Source organism: Cervus elaphus, chromosome 3 (assembly GCF_910594005.1).
Source record: "Cervus elaphus chromosome 3, mCerEla1.1, whole genome shotgun sequence".
Classification (NCBI taxonomy): Eukaryota; Metazoa; Chordata; class Mammalia; order Artiodactyla; family Cervidae; genus Cervus; species Cervus elaphus.
In genome coordinates, this window is record NC_057817.1 from 24,483,499 (window position 1) to 24,506,394 (window position 22,896).

Sequence of the window (22,896 nt, forward strand, 5' to 3'; positions counted from 1 at the left end):
CCAGTCCATCCTAAAGGAAATCAGTCCTGAATATTCACTGGAAGGACTAATACTGAAGCTGAAACTCCCATACTTTGGCCACCTGATGCAAAGAACTGACTCATCTGAAAAGACTCTGACACTGGAAAAGACTGAAGGCAGGAGGAGAAGGAGATGACAGAGGATGAGATGGCTGGATGGCATCACTCACTCAATGGACATAAGTTTGAGTAAACTCCGGGAGTTGGCGATGGACAGGGAGGCCTGGCGTGCTGCAGTCCATGGGGTCGCAAAGAGTCGGACACGACTGAGCGACAGAACTGAACTGAAGCAAAAAAAACACACACCTAAGTAACTTGGCATGTTTTCTGAGGCTTACCTTACACCCTCCGCTCAAAAAATCCTTTCAGGTGACAAACATTTACTGAGATGCACTATGTACCATATTAAGTGCTGGGGCACAAAAATGAAAAGATATGGCCCCTTCCCCTCAAAGAAATCAGGCTTGCAGGTGAGATAGTTGCATGAATCAGTTAGTACTGTACATGCTGTCAGTGCTAATGAGAAACACAGGTTTATAAATGGACTATCTAAAACAAAGATCTTTTTGTATTTCCTTAATATATTTCCATAATGTTGAGATTTTATATAGTGCACATGGGTGACTTTAGAAATTAGGGGAAATAAAAACTTCACAGGAAAAATAAAGAGCTCAATGATGGAACATTGAGCTGACTGAACATTAATATGACTGATTATCTAACATTCAAATACAGGGGTGAAGCCCCTGGATCAGACATCCTCACTATGAGGATTAGGAGAATATGTTGCCTCACCAATTTAGGGACAACGCCCCTTGTCAGCTCGGAAGCAGTTATGGAATGAGAACGACGCCACTTTTCCCTAGGCAACATAACTCTCCTAAAAGAAAAGGGGGGAATGAGAGAGTCATTTCCTAGGCCGGTTGATAAGAAGTCTAGGGGTCCCCAAGGAGAGAGAGGTCTGGGATATTCAAGGAGGAAGAAAGGACAAACTTTTTTACTTTTTTTCCTCTACATTCCTTAGGATTATATAACAATAATGTATCCTGCCTGAGGACAGTCTTTGGATTAAACCCTCTGGCTAATTCTGTTATCTTAAAATGTAAATTATGGGAGTAGGTCTGGTCTTTACAAGGATGTATCCTGCCTGAGGACAATCTTTGGATTAAACCTTCCAGCCAACTCTGTTATCTTAAAATGTAAATTATGGGAGTGGGTCTGGTGAGGTCTTTGCAGCCTCCAGACATTCTTTGGATTCATTGGAGAGTATATAACTCCATTGCTAATACTAGCAAAGGGGGTACTCTTTTGCCCCCTTCTGATGCCTATGTCAGAAGCTTTCTCTATCTCCTTTATACTTTAATAAAACTTTATTACACAAAAGCAAAAAAAAAAAAAAAATACAGGGGTGAATGACAAAATTCAGGAAAGAACCAGAACTTTGATAGGACCCATGAGAAGAAAGGACGGCACCCCACAACAGCTGGAGGTATAAGTGACAAGCTAGGCTTTCCCAAGAAAGTGGTACCTAAGATGAGACAAGAATTGAGTGATAGTTTGCCAATGAGAGTGTAAACTGGTATAAGTACAGCCCTTTTAGAGAGCAATCTGGGAATATCTGTCAGTATTTAAAATGTCAGGAACTTCCTTGGTGGTCAGTGGCTAAGACTCTCTGCTCCCCATGCAGGGGGCCTGGGTTCAACCCCTGGTCAGGGAACTCGATCCCACATGCCACAAGAAAGATTGAAGATCCCACCTGCCACAGCTAAGACCTGGCACAGCCAAACAAAATAAATATTTTTTTAAAATAAAATAAAATGGGTAGACTCCTCCACTCAGATGTTCCTCTTCTACTGAGATGAATGTCAGGAAACATACACAAAGGTCTGTGTTAAAAGATGTTTACTGCATCACTGTATGTAAGAAGATGATACTGGCAATAACTTAAGTGTCCATCAAGAAGGGATTGTTTAAATAAAGTAGGAGGTACACCAGAACATAACCATGAAAATATAAAACTTACAAATAGCATATTGTTTTAAAAGGCAAGTTATAGAATAGTGTGATCTTATTTTTGCATAAATAATTTTTTATATACTTCATTTGTATATGAATAGAAAAAGTCAGAAAAGATACACAAGCCATATTAGGCCTATGAGAGCTGGTAGGGGAGGGAGAGGGGTGAGGAGAGGGAATTTCATTCTCTCACCTTCTGTATATTTACATTTTTAAAAAAACATATTTCTTTAGTATTTAAAAAAGTTTTTAAAAAGTTTATTAATTGGACAGTTATTAGTATAAAAAAGCAGAGATTTTAGAGAGTGTGTATTCAGAAACAGGCTTCCCTGGCAGCTCAGTGGTAAAGAATCTGCCTGCCAATGCAGGAGATGCAAGTTCAATCCCTGGATCGGGAAGATTTCCTGGAGGAGGGCATGGCAATCCATTCCAGTATTCCTGCCTGGAGAATCCCATGGACAGAGGAGCCTCATGGGCTCCTATAGTCCACGGGGCCTCAAAGAGTCAGACACGACCTAGCAACTGAGCACACATGCACACATTCAGAAATAGATGATTGCTGTTTGAATATAGGAGGCGCCTGAGTGCAGGTGATGGGATCCAGGGAAGACTTCACAGAAGAAGAGACAGAAATGAGGGGTTTCCCTTGGAGAACAGAGGACAGAGAGTGTGGAACGAGTAAACAGCACAAGAACAGAAGGACCGAAGGATATTCTTCAAACAGACGAGAACTGTACAGAGAAAGTGGACCAGGGATTTTCAAGAGTGAAAAGTAGGAATCATCTGAAGAGCAGGGGTATCAACACATCTTTTTAAAGGAGGGTACCTACTAAACAGATTAAAAACTAAATTCTCACTAAATCCCTACTATAACTTTGTTTGGTAAGACGGAAAGCAGAGGGAGACAGAAGGTTGTTTTAAGCAACAGAACAATTTAAATTAAAATGCCAATTTACTCACAAGTTGTTCCATTACAAATACCAGTGACACATGGAAAGGGCTTTGAAAGCAATCCTGTAGTTCATCCAAGATGAGTTTCAGACCAAACCCCAGCCTCTCCTTTCTCGTTCTCCCTGGTAGAGACTCACTTACCTCATTCCCTTTTGGGAGCCCAATCCTTCTCTCAGAAAGATCTAAGGTAAGTGGTTTATACTTCAGTGTGAACTTATAGTCATTCTTACCTTTCAACATATTTAAATTTTAGGTCCTAACTTCCCTGGTGGCTCAGATGGTAAAGAATCTGCCTGCAATGCAGGAGACCCGAGTTCAATCCCTGGGTCAGGAAGATCCCGAGAAGGAAATGGCAACCCACTCCAGTATTCTTGCCTGGAGAATTCCATGGACAAAGGAGTATGGCAGGCTACAGTCCATGGGGTCACAAAGAGTCAAACACAACTGAGCAAGTAACGCTTTCACTAAATACAAATCCTTAATTTAGAGATCCCATGTTTTTTAAAGCAACTGTGAGCATCAGGCAACAGGTGAAGATGGAGGGAGAAGGTTCCTCACGGCCGTAGGTAAAGAGTCACCTACACTTGGAAGCTAGTCTTCTTTCCATGTCTAAACCACATGGAAACAGCCCTCTCAGAACTGTGAGCTTGGTCCAGGATCCATAGGTTGAATTCTAAAACACTGATGGAGTAGAGGTAGGGGAATATTACTCCCTTGTAGCACATTTCCTTAAAACACATCAGCAAATGAACTGAAGCTATAGCCATTTTCTGGTTAATTTAATCAACTGGAGACAAGAAAACTAGTGAATTCTGCTGAGAAAGTATCCCTCTGGTGGTTAAATGGTCTCTTGGGCTGTCCACATCCATCAAATTAATTCAATAACCCTAAGCTCTCATTTCACATTGTGTTATATGAATATTACTTTGGCAGGTTCAATGCTGATGACCTAATAAGCATCTCACCAGCATTTGTGAATAGCCTGGCAGCTAAAAGGTCTCTTTCTCCCTTCCTAAAGGACGGTCTAAAACAATATCCAAGGGATCCTGGGGGAAGTACCGCAACTAGCACAGTTGAAACCCTGCCCCACTTTTAAACAGGGGCTTCAGTTACAAAAAGGTGATGGTTTAAAATGCTTTAAGTTGACTGTATGTTTCCCAATCCAAAAAATAAGTAACTTTAAGGCATCTGGCAATTGATAGGGAGAATAAATATATGAGGGTTAATCGTCCTACACTGTCCATATTTGGAACAATAATAAAAGGGAAAAATGAAGTAGCAAACATTTTTTTAAAGTCCAATATTGCTAACAAGACTAACGAGTAACCATTTTTAACCTATCAGATGGGCAAATTTTTTAAAAACATTCTTCCAATGTGGGAGAGTATTTAAGAAAGCTGGTGCTGGCTGTTGTGGTGGCTCAGTGGCAAAGAATCTGCCTGCCAGTGTGGGAGACACAGGTTTGATCCCTGATTCGGCAAGAACCCCCATGCCTCAGAGCAACGGAGAGTGCGCGCCCCAACTATTGAGCCTGTACCCTAGAGTCTGTGCTCTGCAACAAGAGATGCTACCTCAGTGAGAAGCCGGAGCGCTGCGGGTAGGGTGCAGCCCCACTCTCCGCAACTAGAGAAGACCCCACACAAAACAAAGACCCAGCGCTGCCCAAAATAAATACATGCATACATACAATTATTTAAAAAAGAAAGCTGGTCCGGGTGAGAGTATGCTTCCTTTCAAAGAATTACTTGAAATTTCGTTCAAAACATCTTTTAATGTGCATACGCTATGATTCAGGTATTTCATGTCTAGGGACATATTCTAGTAAAATAAACAAGTATACAAAGAAAGATGCACAAAGATAATCTTCGTAGTGATAACCTATAATAGTAGAAAGTTGTAAAAATCACAAATTTCCATTAGTAGTGAGCTGTGAGTAAATTATCTTATAAAATGGGATACTACACACGTCATTAGCACTGATAATATAGAGGCATATTGATTCATAAGTACATTCATAACATGCTATTAATGACAGAAGCAGGTTATAACACCATATATAGCATGAAATTTCACTTTTGTTAAGCAATACAGACATATAAAGAATATAAATTGAAAAGTGTTAAGCAATTTATACACACACACATCCTGACCTATAAATTGAAAAAGTATAACTCTCTTCAAAATACGCTAGCATAAGCATTGTGATATATAGATGTGTGAGTTTTAATTTCTGTCCTACAAGTAAGCAGTTATTTAGCATCTTAAAGACTTAACTATATGTTGGGGTTTCCCAGATGGCTCAGTGGTAAAGAATCTGCCTGCCCATGCAGGAGACATGGGTTTGATCCTGGGTCAGAAAGATCCCCTGGAGAAGGAAATAGCAACCCACTCCAGTATTCTTGCCTGGGAAATCCCATGGACAGAGGAGCCCGACAGGCTACAGTCCATGGGGTCGCAAAGAGTCGGACATGACCTAGTGACTAAAGAACGACTAGAACAACAAATCACACGTTGACACCCTAGTGGTGTCTATGATAAGGCTTCAATTACCTTTATTCTCTGATCAATATCAGAGGGTTTGTTAATAACAACAATGGATATTGGAAATGATTTTTACTGATAAAAAGGTGTTGAAAATACATGGCTCAGCCTGAAATGTTACTCGGGCACCTCCGCCACGGTCTGGGTATGAGAATCAGGCGAGCCCAGCTGCCTCTGTCCCCCCAGCTCGTGTGAAGGTGGGTTCTGTGGTGTGAGCAGCCTGTGAGGCCGGCTGAACCCCACGGCTGCGGCGCCACAACTGCCCGCCCCACGTGCTTCCATTCAAGGTGTTCCCCTTACTGCCTAGAAGGCCAGGAGCCGGGCGCTCCCCGGCAGTCCCCAGCATGGGCTGTGTGCCCATCTGGTGGGGCACGTTTGTCCCTGTAACAGGATTTGGTTCAGAGAACGGTTTTCGATTTACCCTTCTACCTCTTCGGGAGGCTGTGGCAATGGTCTTTGCCATGGGCCTCGCCATGGTCCTCGCCTCCAGGGATCTGTAATCATTGGAGGCTACTGACACCTACCAAGCATGACCTTGTTAATTGTGAACTACTGAACTGACTTTGGTCACCGTGCAACCAAGGCTGTCATATGCCGGAACTTCAGCAGTGATTACCTACGAATGGTGGGACCCTGAGACTCCTGCCCACCCTTCTCCAAGGGGCTTTCTAATTTTTCCTGTAATCAACAGGCAGTATGTGTTTCCTAAATAATAAATAAATAAAGGAAACAAACTGCACGGACTGCACTGTCACCACCTGCTGGCAAACATTTAGAAGGACCACTCAGGTTAATGCAGACTCCTCAACAGCAAGCAGCAGGTCTGAAGTTCTACTCATCGGCTTCAAGTTGTTTTCAATTCAGAAGTGTAACATTTGGATTATTCTGGAGGGAAAAAAAAATCACCTATTGTGATGGACAGCATACTTTAAAGTAGGAAACTCTCTTTAAGCAAGCTATGTTAAAAGAATTCTGACTTTTCCAAAGAAAAATACAGTTCCATTGACCATGCTTTAAGTATAAAGAAAATCATACTTGCTGGATGTAACACTATTCATTTGGTCATCTGTCAAATAGTCCACATGTTCCTAAATGCATCCCTCCCAAATATCAATATGTAAAGCAAAGTATATGTCTACTGGACCCGTCTTCACAAAAACAGCTATTAACTGATGACCATAAGCTGACGAAGGAAAGGACAACCCACTACAGTACTCTTGCCTGGAAAATCCTATTAACAGAGGAGCCTGGAGGGCTACAGTTCATGGGGTTGCAAAGAATCAGACACAACTTAGCAATGAAACAACAACTGTTGACTATAAGTTAGGTCTATATTCTATCAGATGTCAATCCGCATTGCCCCTTGACTTTTTCCCATTGCCCTATGGCATTCCCACGCTTCCATCAGCACCATCTATTGCCACAACTATTTGGCACTGTCTGGACAGAAGGCATAAAAACAGCCCTGACTACCACTACCCGTGTGCTGCGTGATAATCTGGGAGTTTACTTCACAAGGCACCATTCCCCGAACAAAGTGTTCTCCTTTATACCTTCATTCACTCTTTTCTTACCACAGGATGGCATATCTTCACCTTTGCCTCTCCACCCCACGCCATCTTCTTGAGGCCTGTATCAAATGTCAGTAAAGCCTTGTCTAATTTATCCCCCAAGAAGTAAATGTTTCTTGTTCTGCGGTCTTGGAGAACTGTGTTGGTCTGTTTCTAGCAGTACTTGCTCCCTCCTAACTTAGACGATACTGTTGCAAACAAGAGTTGTATGAACCAGCAGACATGGACACTTAGCATTCACAGAGCATCCCCCGCCACCATGATGTCTGACAGGGGTGCCGTAAATATCCACTGAGTATTTGCCAAGTTGAAAGTGTGAACCTTTGATTACATGGCTCAGATCTAAACAGCCACTGACTTGGATATGTGTGAGCACACTCTTCACACACATACAAACACACATATACACCACAGATATCAGCTCAGGTGGTGAGAGATGATAGCAACCACAGTAAGAATGTCACCAAGGTCAGCAGCTTCATATGCAAAGCCAAAACATTACACCCAGTTTAAATCATTTTAAGGATCTGGTTCTTTGGATGTTTTTAATCAGGGGGTCATCAAAATGGACTCAATTAGTAAGGCTATAATCTCTCCAGTCTTAATATCTCTTCTGAATTTCTAACAGGAATATCAGTATCTGAGCCTCAGTGTTCAGGTTCTGTAAGCAAAGCAAATTCCGCACAGCCACAGGTGGCAGGGAAAGGCAGCAGTTACAACAGCCCCATAACAGGACAACCTTTCCCCAGGCTGCTCTCTGGGTAACAGAGCCTCCTGGTGGCACATGACTCGTGTGCATGACCGGCCACAGGTGACCGCCTCCCTCTCCCTGCCAGCCTCTGCTCTCTTCCATGCCCGACTCCCACCACCCCACCTCAGGAAACAGGACATCCATCCTGCCAGCTCAGGTTCGCCCCATTCCACCCTGTCCTCTCTCCAACAGAAGAGGATGCTGCAGGGACACCCCACACCACCTCCGACCATCTCTCTCTCCCACTATACCCCTCACACACTACTCATCATTTCTATAACTTATTTACACATCCTCTTTCATTATAAATATGTTACTTGGAATCCATGCTTGAAATGAATGGAAAACAGACAAATCCTTTTAACAGAAAGGATAGGGAGCAAGGGTCCACAGTGAGCGCGACACACACACTCTCAATGGTTATTCACACAGAAGGCACACAAGATTCTACCTGCAACTGTTAAATCCACTCTCCACACTGGAAGGGACTACAGCGGTCCTCTAATTTCAGTAGGGCCCAGACTTTCGGATTCCAAGGCAGGTGCAACTGTCTCCCCCACACGATCATCCTACATAATTAAAAGGGAAGGAACAACATGGAGCTGCCAATACTTTATTTTACCAATTTCGGGACTTTTTAAAATCACCATCTCTTTTGGAAAGGATACTTTAGTATCACAAAAGAACATGCTACCAGAATGACAATGATTAAGTTTAGCTTTATGAAACTGACTTCATTGCATTTCCTCTATCATGGACCTGAGCTGGTTTGGGGATGGACTAATAGGAATCAGTGACCTAGATTGTTTCAAAATTTCAAATCCTCCAAGAACCAAAGTTTTAGATATTCAAGATATCATATCAAACTGTACATTATTTCCTTAATATTTTTGATTAAATAAACTCATTTTTAGTTTTCTTTTAAAATAAAACTGTGGATCATGTCCATAAAGGAAAAATCAATATCACTTGCCACAAATAAAAGCAACCACAAATGAATGCAATAAAAACAAAACATGTTATTAAATTCCAGCTAGATACTATTGCCTGCTCTCTCTCTGCACTGCCAAGGGAGATTGGCAAGTGTTAGAGCAGTTATTAAAGACTATCATTAAAAAAGCTTTCTCTCTGACAAAATCAGAAGGGCTGAAATTAAATTGAAAAGAAATTACTTTCACACAAGGTGATGCAATATTATTTAGTGCTAGATCCAGGCTCCATCTAAAATCATCTCTAGTGGTTCATGTCCCACTCAAGAGGCATACTAATCAAGACACTTTGGTGGCTGAATCTCATTCATTCATTCATTCATTCAACACACTTACTGAGCTCCTACTATGTTCCAAGCATTGTACACAATAGAATGAACAAAACAAACATAATACCTTTACAAAAAGCTCATCTTTTCAGTGGTGAAACCTACATTAAACAAATGGTGACATAAAGTATATTTGTGGGGACCTCCCTGGTGGTCCAGTGGTTAAGACTCCATGCTTCCACTACAGGGGGCATAGGTTTAATCCGTGGTCAGGGAATTAATATCCCACGTGCCACACAGTGCAGCCAAAAAAATGAAGTTAAAAAAAAAAAAACAATTCAAAAAAGTATATTTGTGCTGTTTTATATAAATATATGTAGATACATGTAAGATATATAAAAATATGATATGTGATAAGGTTGTATATACGTGCACATGCGTGCACACACACACACATAAACATGCCTTTATTGGTAAGTGTTATAAATAAAAAAGGGCTTCCCAGATGGCACTAGTGGTAAAGAACCCACCTGCCAATGAAGGAGATATAAGACACAAGAGTTCGATCCCTGGGTTGGAAAGACTCCCTGAAGGAAGGCATAGAGACCCACTCCAGTATTCTTGCCTGGAGAATCCCATGGACAGAGGAGCCTGGCGAGCTACAGTCCATGGGGTCGCAAAGAGTTGCACAGAACTGAAGTAACTTAGTATGCATGCATAAAGGAAAAAAAAACAAGGTGTTGTGGTATAGTTTTATTAGTAAGACTCTCTTTAAACAAGAGGTTCAGGAAAAACCTATGTGAATGTAAGAATTAGGTTGAGCCTACAGGAAGAGCAAGATTTAGCCTGCTGAAAGTGTCGGGGGGTGGGGGAGAATGCCTGGGGCATTCTAGGCAGAGGTAACCATGGTGTAGACAAGAGCTTGGTTCCTCTGGGGAACTGGAAAAAAGAAGCATGGTTGGAGTGCAGCAAGTAGAGGAAGCATGGGCTAGGCAGTTTCCCAGCCTCTGTCTAGTGACCAGAACCTTTCTACCTCTCTCTGCAAAGATTTCTTCTATCCTTGCACCGCTCGCCAGAAATGTCTCCTTATACTAAAGCAAAACCCATCTCTCTCCCTCATTTAATGAGTTTACACATTAACATAGCAGTTCAACCCTTTGCCTCACAGACAGAAAAAATTCAACCCTTCTTCCACATGGGAGCCCATTATACATTTGCAGAGAGCTAGCAGGTTACACCTGAAGCTTCTCTTCCAAATTAGACAGCACCCAAGTTTCTGTACTACATATGGTCTGTGTCACTCTTACACGGAAGGTATATTTTCCAAGGCCCTTTTCTGTTACGGTATTAGAATTTCCCTCTCCATATATAACCTGAAGTTTGTTTTCAGCCTTGGGTATTCTTTTATTTTGCTGTTTCTAACAGCTTTTCTGGATAATACTCAAATAAGTTATGGTCAGGCCTGAATTTCTTAAGAACTGGGAAATCTCGAATGTATACCATCATTAATATTTATTACTTCTTTTTTTTTCATTTATTTTTATTACTTGGAGGCTAATTACTTTACAATATTGTAGTGGTTTTTGCCATGCATTGACATGAATCAGCCATGGATTTACATGTATTCCCCATCCTGAACCCCCCTCCCACCTCCCTCCCCATCCCATCCCTCTGGGTCTTCCCAGTGCACCAGCCCCGAGCACTTGTCTCATGCATCCAACCTGAACTGGCGATCTGTTTCACACTCGATAATATACATGCTATTCTCTCAGATCATCCCACCCTCGCCTTCTCCCACAGAGTCCAAAAGTCTGTTCTATACATCTGTGTCTCTTTTTCTGTCTTGCATATAGGGTTATCATTACCATCTTTCTAAATTCCATATATATGCATTAGTATTCTGTATTGGTGTTTATCATTCTGGCTTACTTCACTCTGTATAATGGCCTCCAGTTTCATCCATCTCATTAGAACTGATTCAAATGAATTCTTTTTAATGGCTGAGTAATATTCCATGGTGTATATGTACCACAGCTTTCTTATCCATTCATCTGCTGATGGGCATCTAGGTTGCTTCCATGTCCTAGCTATTATAAACAGTGCTGTGATGAACATTGGGGTGCACGTGTCTCTTTCAGATCTGGTTTCCTTGGTGTGTATGCCCAGAAGTGGGATTGCTGGGTCATATGGCAGTTCTACTTCCAGTTTTTTAAGGAATCTCCACACTGTTCTCCATAGTGGCTGTACTAGTTTGCATTCCCACCAACAGTGGAAGAGGGTTCCCTTTTCTCCACACCCTCTCCAGCATTTATTGCTTGTAGACTTTTGGATAGCAGCCATCCTGACTGGTGTGTAATGGTACCTCATTGTGGTTTTGATTTGCATTTCTCTGATAATGAGTGATGTGGAGCATCTTTTCATGTGTTTGTTAGCCATCTGTATGTCTTCTTTGGAGAAATGTCTGTTTAGTTCTTTGGCCCATTTTTTGATTGGGTCATTTATTTTTCTGGAATTGAGCTGCAGGAGTTGCTTGTATGCTTTTGAGATTAATCCTTTGTTTCTTCATTTGCTATTATTTTCTCCCATTCTGAAGGCTGGCTTTTCACCTTGCTTTTATTTCTTCTTTTATGTCTCTTTCCCACATCTTGGAAGACAAATTTCATTTGTAGGGGTGGGCTCAGGACCTTTTTCAAATAATGGAGTGGCAATAGATTCTGATCTAAACTGAATTCAAAGATATCATACTCAAAGCTTGTGGTATAAAAAAACACACCAGTTATTCTTGCTCAAACTGACCATCTATTTATTTGGAAGACTCTGGGAAGGTGCAGGTAATGCAAGAAAACTGCTCTGGATTGCTTCACCTCCAGCCCCAGATTCCCCAGAAATGAGGGCGAGGTTACAGGGACGGTGCTGTGTAAGCAGGGCACTCCGCCAAGCAGGGCTCACACATCTCCACTTCAAGACTGGAGTGGAAAAACAGACCAAAACTTTCATGAATAAATAATGCATCCTTGGCATGCTGGATGAAAGTTAAGTGGCCTTTAACACAATTTATCCAAATAAATTGGCATCTCTCAGTATTCCTTCCTCCCTGCCCTCTCCCCTCTTATCATATTAGGTCCGATTTCTAACTGATTCCTGTTGCAAGGTGACTTGTCCAAGGGAAGAAGGGTTGCTTCCACGTGATCTCTTATTCCTGAAGCTTCTTCCACTCTGTGGCTGTCATACTGCCCATTACCTCTTCAACAGGTGAGGCCCTGTGGTCTGAGGAAAAGCATAAGAAATTCAAAGGTGATGAGCTGCTTCTTCCCTATCAGTCCTTAATACCTTTGGGGTAGGCAGTCAGAGATACCGAATAGAACAGAGAAAGTCTATCTTCTCATTAGCCTGCCCATCACAGCTCTCCTTCAGCATGTAATCCGAAGAAGTACCATGCAGGGAAAAGAAGTTGTCACGTATGAGTAAAATTGGATCACCAATAGCATTAAAGCTCAGTGGATTTAAGTGACAGATGAAAGGGCTTCTCTGTCTCACCAGAAGCATCTGACATGTAAAGCTGTAGGGAACAGTGTTCCCATTAAATTACCAACTCCTAGAGGGCAGAGGGGCTTCCCGTGTGGCGCTAGTTGTAAAGAACCCACCTGCCAATGCAGGAGACATGAGAGTTGCGGGTTCGATCCCTGGGTCGGGAAGATCCCCTGGAGGAGGGCATGGCAACCCACTCCAGTATTCTTGCCTTGGAAATTCCATGGACAGAGGAGCCCGAGAGGTTACAGTCCATGGGGTCGCAAAAAGTCAGACACCACTGAGCGACTAACACTCACACCTTTCAGCCCAGTGCCCTTTCTTCCACTACACCCTTCCCTTCCCTGAAAAGACACTGTTTTGGTGAGACTCTAATGTTTTTTTCTCTTTCCTTTTCTTTATTTTAGTGCTTTTATATTTGATGTTTAAAATCATCTTCAGGAAAATTAGAGGGGTAAAAGTTAAAGTGTGTTTGTGTAAATTGACACCAGTTGCTATAACAGATAATTCCCCAATCTTAGTCACTTAAGACAATCGATTTTCCCCCTCACTCAAATAAATTCCCAAATAAAGTCTTCCTTTTTAAAAAAATGGAGTTTAGTTGCTTTACAATGTTGTGTTAATATCTGCTCTACAGCAAAATGAACCAGTCATACATATACATATATCCCTCTTTGTCACCACGGAGCACTGCGTTCCCCGTGCTATAGAATAGGTTCTCATTAGTTATCCATTTTATACATGTGTGTGCTCAGTTGCTCAGTCATGTCTGACTCTTTGCTACCTCAAGGACTGTAGGCTCCTCTGTCCATGGAATTTTTCAGGCAAGAATACTAGGGCAAATTGCCACCTCCTACTCCAGGGGATCTTCCCAGCCCAGAGATTGAGCTCATGTCTCCTCCATCAGCAGGCAGATTCTTTACTACTGTGCTACCTGGGAAGCCCATTTTATACACAGTTGTGTATATATGTCAATCCCAATCTCCCAATTCATCCCACTCCCCTTTTGCCCCTTGCTGCCCATATGTTTGTTCTCTATGTCTCTGTCTCTATTTCTACTTTGCAAATAGGTTCATCTGTACCACTTTCCTAGATTTTCTGTCTGCAACCCAATTTAAAAGCAAACTATGAAAAAAAATAAAAATAAAAAAATAAAAGCAAACTATACCATCCCGTAAGCTTATTTCCTTAGAAGACATTATTTTAGAAAGTGCAAAGCAGAATATAATTTAAAAGTCATTAAGAAAAACATCCTCTGCTGCTTTCGTAGCAAAACACTTCTCCACTCCTTGCTGACAGATGACTTCAAAACAGCCTCTGAAAGGAATCTTAACAACTGTGAGCAGCTGAATAGTGAACATCACAAAGAAAGGAGGGTTTATTATGCATTCGTTTGCTTCTCAAGAAGAAAGAAGACTTAAGAGCGATTTTCTGGGGGCTCATCTTCCCCCAAACTTTTATTGATGCATGAAGTTCAAACTCTTTATTGTAAAATTTTCAAATACACAAAGAGAGAGACTAAAGAGGTGAAGTAACTCATTCAAGGTTGCCCAGCAGCAGACAGCAGAGGCAGGATCTGAACCCAGGTCTAGTTGACGCTGCAGTCCAAGCTCCTGACAGTGCTACCACCCTACCACCTCCTGTTGACATGTTCATTGGTTTCAAAGTACAGGTGAAGGTTAATGTCCTTCTGAATCTAGTGTGTGTTGAGGATGCGAATAGATGGGAAAGGACAGAAGGAACTCTCCTTCCCAAGGTCTGGGGAAATCCCTGGGGCAGACAGGGACCCAGACAACAATTTACAGACATGACCTCAAGGGCATCAGCTTTCCCAGATTTCACCTGGAATCACGGTTACCAACACCTATTCTGGGATGTCCCTCTAACCAGCAGGCCACTCCGGGCTAGGGATTCCTGTGGACAAGCCCCTGGTGCCCTGCTGAGTCAGAACATTCCCAATCCCACCAGGAAGAAGGTGGATTATCAGACAAGTGTTGCAGCAGCAAACAGATGGCAAATTCAGACTATATAATCTGAAGTAAGATTACTAAAGGGATTATTTACAAAGGTGTGGGCAGGGCATGAGGCCAGAACTCACAACCATAGGGACAGTCACCACTCCAGGCTTGACAGGGTGAAGGAAGGAACTGCTGAAGTCCCAGAAGGGAGGAATATGGAGAGAATCTCCTTCACCAGAGCTGAAACCTGTGGTCAAGGTGGAATCGGGAGCCAGAGGGGACTTAAGAGGGAGGAAGCTGGGGAAATTTACTCTCCTGTGACTCTTCTCTCCCGACCACTCTCACTGGCTGAAACCAATGGGGAAACCAGAGGATGAGGGAGCCTGGTAGCTGGTTCACAGTTCATCTCCCAGGACTCAGAGCAGGATGGGGAAGGAAGTCTGGGGCTGCCAGAGAAAGCTGGCAAGACATAGGGACTCACAGCCACCTTCCTGACTGTACGGAGCCATGGCTTAAGTGGACACCACTTGGCAATGCCCAGGACTCGAGCCCTCCAAACGTTCAATGGGCCGCCTTCTCCCCACGTCTGCCTATGGTGGCTCAGAGCAGCTGAAGTGATCAGAGCACACCACTCCTCAGTTCAAGACCTTCCAACATTGTCCACCTCATTCAGAATAAAATCCAAGCCCCAGAATGGTCTGTGGAGCTCTTTGTAAGCCGGCTTCTGCCGCCCTCTCTGATCTTACTGCCTGACTCACACGTGTAAACGTGGGTGTGTATTGAATGAGTGAATGAACACGCACAAGCATGAGAGACAGAACTGCTTCATTTCAGCCGAGCTCTGCTCCCGAGTTCTCACCTCAGGGCCCCAGAGCACCTGGCCAGGCCCCTGAGGGGAGCTGCACTGTCATCACACCTATTGCTAATGGTTTTTCATAACTACCAAGGTAATTCACGTTCATTGTAGAAAACCTTGGGGGAAGGGAGGTGGATGGGGAACACATGTAAATCCATGGCTGATTCATGTCAATGTATGGCAAAAACCACTACGATATTGTAAAGTAATTAGCCTCCAACTAATAAAAATAAATGAAAAAAAATAATTAATAATAAAAAAAGAAAATCTTGGAACTCACAAAGAACAAAAATTTGAAGATTAATTCAGAGATAGCCACTGTCAGCAGAGCTTTTAGGCATATATTTAGTATACAAAATTGGTATACTATTACGATTTTGTGACCTACTATTCTCATTTAACAATGTGGCATTAAACTTTCTTCCAAAACATATTATTTCAAGACTGCACTGCATTTCACTGAATCTCCAAACTAACATCACTAACTAATCTCCTATTACTGTACATTCCATTTGTTTCCCTTTTTCTCGCTATCATAAGAAACAATAATAAACATTCTTTTACCTCCACATATGTTTCCATTATTATATGCTCCAGACAGATTCCTATAACTGCCTGACAAATGGAAATACAAATTAGAGCATTTGGAAGTATTACTGAATTGCTCTCCAGAACAAGTGCATCGATTAACACTCCAGCATCAGTGTTTAAACCCAGTCATCTCCTTTTTCTTTTACTAAACTGGGTATTAATATTTTTAAAAATATATAATACCATGTTGAAACTGTCAATTTTTTATCTCTATTAAATAATTAGATCACAGATTTCCTGAGAAAGAAAACTTTTACTTCTGATATACAGCAGGCACTTGATGGTGGAAGGATGGATGAGGGGATAGATGAATGGACTGGATGGATGGATGGATGGATGGATGGATGGATGGGTGGACTGGACAGACTAGATGGACTGAACAGATGAATTTTGTTAAGGAGTACCAGGAAAGACACTGAGCCAGATGAATAAGTTCTCTTTTTCCAATTTCCAGGACACTCCTGACTGGTTTGTGTATTTATCATGGTGACAGTCCCTCCTCCTTGGTTAAATTCCACTGGGCATCACTTTGCTTTCGATTATAAAGCATTCGGCTCATATTCCACCAATCTGGCTCTCCCTCCCAGTTGGCTTCAGCAAAGAGGTATTAAAATCACTAATTTGGGCTTACATGTTTACAGTCTCAAGTATAACTAATTAACATTTTAACAGCAGAATAACAAGTCCCAGATTTTCCTTAGCAAAGCAAAACTGAAAGTAAACACCATAATGGACTGCTCCATAGCATCCAAACCTACCACCTAGAAAGATACAATCACCAGGGGCTGCAGCTGACCTAGAATTTGTACTGAGAGAAATTTAACCCAATGATGCCACCATGAGGAGCTGCCTGGTACCCATTCACCCCTTGTGTAGACCACAACTTGTCAGTCCTCAGGAATCAGTAGGGGTGGGGCTGGAGTCTTGTTTGCTGGTATATCCGCTATGCTCAGCATTGACTGAAACATGGTAAGGTGAGGTGAAGTGAAAGTCACTCAGTCTTTGTGACCCCATGGATTGAGTCCATGGGATTCTCCAGCCAGAATACTTGAGTGGGTAGCCTTTCCCTTCTCCAGGGGATCTTTCCAACCAAGGGATCAAACCCAGGTCTCCCGCATTGCAGGCAGATTCTTTACCAGCTGAGACACAAGGGAAGCCCAAGAATACTGGTGTGGGTAGCCTATCCCTTCTCCAGTGGATCTTCCCGACCCAGGGTCTCCTGCATTGCAGGCAGATTCTTTACCAACTGAGCTATGAGGGAAGCCTCTGACACATGGTAAATACCTGTTAAGTGTCTAGTGAATAAACAGACCCCAAAGAGAGGGAATATGGGGCAAGAAGATTCATGGAAGCCTGGTTATACTGAGTGGGCTATACTGCTCATAAATTCTTGAACCTGGATTTGGACCTAGGTCAGAAACAACCCCATTCACTTTCTCTGTTCTATGCTGCCTTTTCACATTTAATGCCCTCTTTCTGAAAACCTGTGCTGCAATAAATAATCTGAACCACAGTTTCAAATTTAAAGTGCCTCAAATAATCAATCATATTTCATCTACTCTGAAGGGGTTCTCACAGCAACATTCCCCCTTCTTCTAGTGACCCCAGTATGCTAAAAAGATATGGAAGCAAGAACTACTGTCTACCCACCACGAAATAAAATCATAGGCTTCTTGGGTTGGTAAGACAGAAGCAAAATGAACAATGTATTCTCCAATTTGCTTTTGTTTTTTCATATGTACCCTCTGGCTGGAGATAAGAGTTTATCACTTTAACGACATCAAGTGCCAATAACAACTTGTGTACAAACAGCAGAAGAAGCTGTGTAACTTATCTACTCATTTATTTGGCATTAGGCACCATGGAATGCAGGAAACCCCAGTTCAATCCTGGGTTGGGAAGATCCCCGGGAGAAAGGAAAGGCAACCCACTCCAGTATTCTGGCCTGGAAAATTCCATGGACTGTATAGCCCCTGGGGTGGCAAAGAGTCGTACACGACTGAGCGACTTTCACTTTCAGGCCCCATGGAGACAGACAGGAGGTTCCTCCTACGCTCACGATTGTCAGCTGGAGAGATCCATAAGCAGTCTATCACAGTACAACATGGAAAAAGCACAGAGACCCATGCCCATGTTACAGGGAGTTTCTGACCAGGTGTCTCAAGGAAGTGAGAAGCTGTGGCAATAAGAAAAAAGAATGGACTGTTAGAAAGCAAGAAGGACCATGAATTATATTCATTGAGAGTATATTAATTATACTAGAAGTTACCCATTTATTGAGCGCCCTCCTATGGAACCAGGATACCCATAACAACTCACCGAGGTGGAACCTGTTATTATCCCCATCTTAGGAGGAAACTGAAGCTTAGTTTAAATAATGTGCCCAGCTAGTTAAGTTCCTAACCATAAGGAGAAGAAACTGGAAGCAAAGATGTGAAAATTGTGTATAACAATCATTGCCCCAAACACCATTTGAAAATTAGATGTAAACTTCCTGATGATCTGCTATTACGTAACAAGCTACTTTCAACACTTAGCAGTATAAAACAGTAAACATTTATTATCTTTTAGTTTCTGTGGGTCAAGAATTCAGGAGCAGCTTAGTTGAGCTGTTCTGGCATAAGATCCCCCAGGAGTTTACAGTCAAGGTGGCAACTGAGGCTGTGTTCATCTGAAGGCCTGACTGGGGCTGGAAGATCGACTTCCAAGACGGCTGCTGGCATGAAGCCTTCCTTTTCTTGCTCTGGGAATCTCTCCACAGGAGTCAACATCCTCACAGCATGGCAGCTGCTTCCCCCAGAATTAGGACTTCAAAGGAGAGCAACACAGAAGCCACCGTGCCTTTTATGACTTACTCTCCAAAGTCTGACGTCATCACTTCCTCAACTTTCTGTTAACTAGAAGTGAGTTTTTTTTTGGGGGGGGTGGTTTCCCTAGGGGTCCAGTGGTTAAGACTCTGCCTTGCAAAGCAGGAGACATAGGTTCAATCCGTGGTCAGGGAACTAAGATCCCACATGCTCAGGAGCAACTAACCCCACGCACTGCAAGCTACTGAGCCCATGTGCCACGACTAGAGAGAGTCCCTGTCCTTCAACCAGGGACCCAACGAAGATCCCTCAGGTTGCAACCAAGACGCTAAGCAGCCAAACAAATATTTTTTAAAAAGAAGTAGTGAGGTGTTAAGCACAGGCCATGACTAAGGGGAAGACAATCTCTTCTACCTTTTAAATGGAGAATTTTTGGACATGTTTTTTAACCACCACTAGACCTCAGACTGGAAACTAGAATTGACTTCAAGGACTCTATCTAGAGAAAAAGATTTGTATTCCAGAAAAAAGGGGGTGACAAATAAACCAGATCCCAGGTGCTGGGGAAATAAGATGGCACCTATAGGCTAGCAAAGGGCCAGGAAGCTGTTCACATTTATTAAAGACTGAAGTGTAATTATTTTAGAGGAAGGAGTTAGGTGCCTGGTAAAATTCATAGGTTTTGAAATAGCAACATGCAGTTTAAAAAAAAAATTTCTCTACTGTTATTAATTTCTTTTGGTTTTCCCTGCCATTGAGCAAAAGCTCTGTTGAAAATGTTAATTTATTCCTTAGATGTGCTTCTAGAAAGGGGTTGGGCTGGATAGAAACAAAGGAATTAAGATCTCAGGAGCAGAGGGGAGTGGTAGCCATGATCAAGGGGAGGGAGAACAGGGGCGTGGAAGAGCAGGAGCAGGGCCCCAGGGTAAGCTGTCCCCACAAGACAGTCTCCTTCAGGGCTCTGCTGGGCATGCTGCAGACCTGTGAATACTACGTGTTCTGTTCAAAAGGGAGGGGCTCCTCCTTTTCAGAGGATGCAGAAACTAGATGGACATGAACCTCCGAGCCCAGAAAGCTGAATGTTAAACAATCAATTTACATAACCTCCCCAATGCAAAAATACAGACCATGAAAGGTCTTAACATATTGTACGCAGTGTCTGCACTGAGGTGGAGAAAAACAGAGGAGGCAAAGCCAAGAGAAAGCAGAGCATCATGGCAAAATGAATGATGTTCAGCTGGACCCGGGGTCAAATTCCAGCGTCTTCTCTCACCAGCTGTGACACAGTGGGAAAGCTATTCTTTCTGAGATTTGATTTTCTTATTGTAAAGATGGGGGTACTAGCAATTTCCTTACAAAGTCGTGAGGATTTAATGAGAGATGTAAGCGATCAACGACTGTCACGTTATCAATGCACAAAAGGGGCTAAGATACGAAGTTGACCTTTAGAAATAAAAACAGAACATTTGCTCATTTTCTCCATCTCGGTGTACAATTTATGAGAAATCCTCTCAAGCACTGTTCAGAGAACAGATGGTGAGTCAGGCACCTCCTCTCCCTCTCGCAGCCTCCCTGACCTCCATTGCTTTGGGATGGCCCCACATCCCCCAGGCTAGCAGAGGAAAACGCAAAGAGCTGCTGTCCCCAGAATACTAGCAGCCTTTCCAGATGTGCTAAGTCCTGGGAAGCAGCTGGGGCAGTGAGCTCCCAGGGTCCCTTCACCCCCATCTTTCTGAGACCATGGATGTTTTGCCCAGCACAAGCCCTACTAAACAGCAGCTTTTTCACATCCCAGAAATCAGGCACTACGGTGGCCCTGTGGGCCTCCTGGAATCCTAGGGAAAGGGATGCTGGAATACTAGGGAAAGGGATACTAAGGGTAGGTAAGGACCCTCTCTGCAGTGCATGGTGAAAAATAATCCCGTCGGGGTTATTATCACCTCAGCTTCAGGTCATAAGCCACAGAGCAATATAAGCTCATAACCAGCAGGGCCATGTGCCTACGTCCAGCAGTGCAGTTTTAAGGCCTTTATGAAAAGGAAAACAATTACACAGGTGTTATAAGGTACATTAAAAAAAGCTGATGACAACACAGATGCAACTATTATTATCCTAAGTGAATAAGTCAGAGAGAGAAAGACAAAAACCATACGATATCACTTATAATGGAATCTAAAATATGGCACAACTGAACCTATCTACAAAACAGAAACAGACTCACAGGCAAGCCAAGGCAGAGGGAGAAGGATGGAGTGGGAATCTGAGGTTGGTAGATGTAAACTATCGCATCCAGAATGGATAAAAAACAAGACCCCACTGTATAGTCCAGGGAACTATACCCAGTCTCGTGGAATGAACCATAATGAAAAATAATATTTTAAAAAGAATGTTTGTATGTGTAAAGCTCACTCACTCTGCTATATAGCAGAAATGGAACAATGTTATAAATCAATTTTTTTTAAAAGCTGATGAAAGGATAATTGCTGTTTCCCACTTCACATGATCAAGTGTCAACACATCAACAGGTCAGCTGGTCCCTCACTTCCATTCTCCAGTGGGGAAGGAGACGAGCTCCATGCCAAAACTGGCAGAATGCGGAGGGAAGAAACAGGCTGAAATTCCTTTCCAGGCCTCATCCTTACTGTTTCCCAAGTCTCATCAGGGAAACGTTCCTTGACCTCCTCAATACCTTGCCAGCCAAACAGGAAACTTCAGGCCCACACGGCCTTGGCCCGTGAATAACAGAAGCACTCTCCTAAAAGCAGGCAAGCCCGGCTTTAGGAAGGATCCTAAATCAGCAAATATAATACAAAATTTTCATAAACGATTCATGCCTTTCCAGGGCTTCCCTGGGACTTCTCAGGAGCCGAGAGAAGACGGCATTGAGTGACAGCCGCCTGGGAAGTCATATTATTCTGAATTCTTGGGGGAAAGAATAGAATGTGTTGCTATTTACTTTTAATAACAAAACCGCCTAGCACCTGTCTACGCCTGTCTCTCAGTCAGAGAGAATTGTTACTGCTGTTACAGGGGAACGGCTTGCTCTGAGGGCTGCCAGACATACGTGCACAGGGGACCTCAGGGGGACTCTCCGTGGAGTTAGGAGACATTTGATCACACGCCCACCAGGTATCTCAGACTGACTCCAGGCCGGCAGCTTCTGGCCCTTTCTGAGCAGTAGGAATTTTTAAAGTTCTCTGTACAATATTTTCCTCAGCCTCAAGATCAACAACCGTAACAGCCAAACTTACTGAGCCCTTGTGATACGGCAGGTACTGTTCTGATATGTATTATCTCTTTTCTTTTCACAACTACCCTGAGAGGCAAGTTCTATCATCATCCCCGTATCCTACAAATGCAGAAAGTGAGACACAGGGAATGTAAAGAAGGAAGCTAGCCAAGGTCCCGCAGCTGAAAGAACTGTAGAGCTGGGATTCAAACGCACAGTCTGGTCCCAGAGGCTATACACTTGACACTGTGGTATCCGAACCTGCTTACTGTGTTCCATACGTGTTTCTGGGTTTTCTGATGACATCTGAGGATGAAGTCCTTCTCCCCTTCTTCGAAATCCTACCAAAACACCAGGTGGCCTTCAATGGTGGGCATCTCACACCTGTTGGTCAGTGTCTACATTTCAGCTGCCTCGACCCAGGAGAAGATTGCTATTTCATGCTTTAAAAAAAAAAAAACAAAAAAACTTAACATTGACTCTTCGAGATTTCTTATGCCAAATGTTATTTTCTAGTGATGATATAATTTTATTTCCCTAAAGAAGCAGAATAAAATGGTGGAACAAGGGTTTTGAAGAGAGAGAGAAAGGTTCCAATTGGCCTTCTCTACTTCTTGATGAGTGACCTTAGGCAAGTGACTTAATATCTCTTGGTCTTAGACTGCAAGCCTATAAAATGTGGGTAACCATACTTATCTTTGAATATTATTATGAGAAACAAAGGATGGATATAAAGTATAGAAAACGTCTATTATAAGAGTAATTCTCTAAGGCTTTTTCCTGTTCTAAAGGTCTGTGACTATGTAACTATATTGCTTG

The 22,896-nt window shown here is 42.7% G+C and overlaps 1 protein-coding gene across 3 annotated transcripts in view; it reads right to left on the reverse strand.

The window, feature by feature from the left end:
• TMCC3 (transmembrane and coiled-coil domain family 3) overlaps window positions 1-22,896 on the reverse strand; it is a 271,661-nt gene that overhangs the window by 168,631 nt on the left and 80,134 nt on the right. For 2 of the 3 annotated variants that reach the window (XM_043881447.1, XM_043881422.1), the window contains exon 2: window positions 22,339-22,520. The exons of the other annotated variant lie outside the window; for it this stretch is intronic. In XM_043881447.1, the coding sequence (XP_043737382.1) occupies window positions 22,339-22,383 (45 nt within the window). In that variant the 5' untranslated portion in view covers window positions 22,384-22,520. The remainder of the gene's footprint in view (window positions 1-22,338; window positions 22,521-22,896) is intronic. 3 annotated transcript variants of the gene reach the window in all.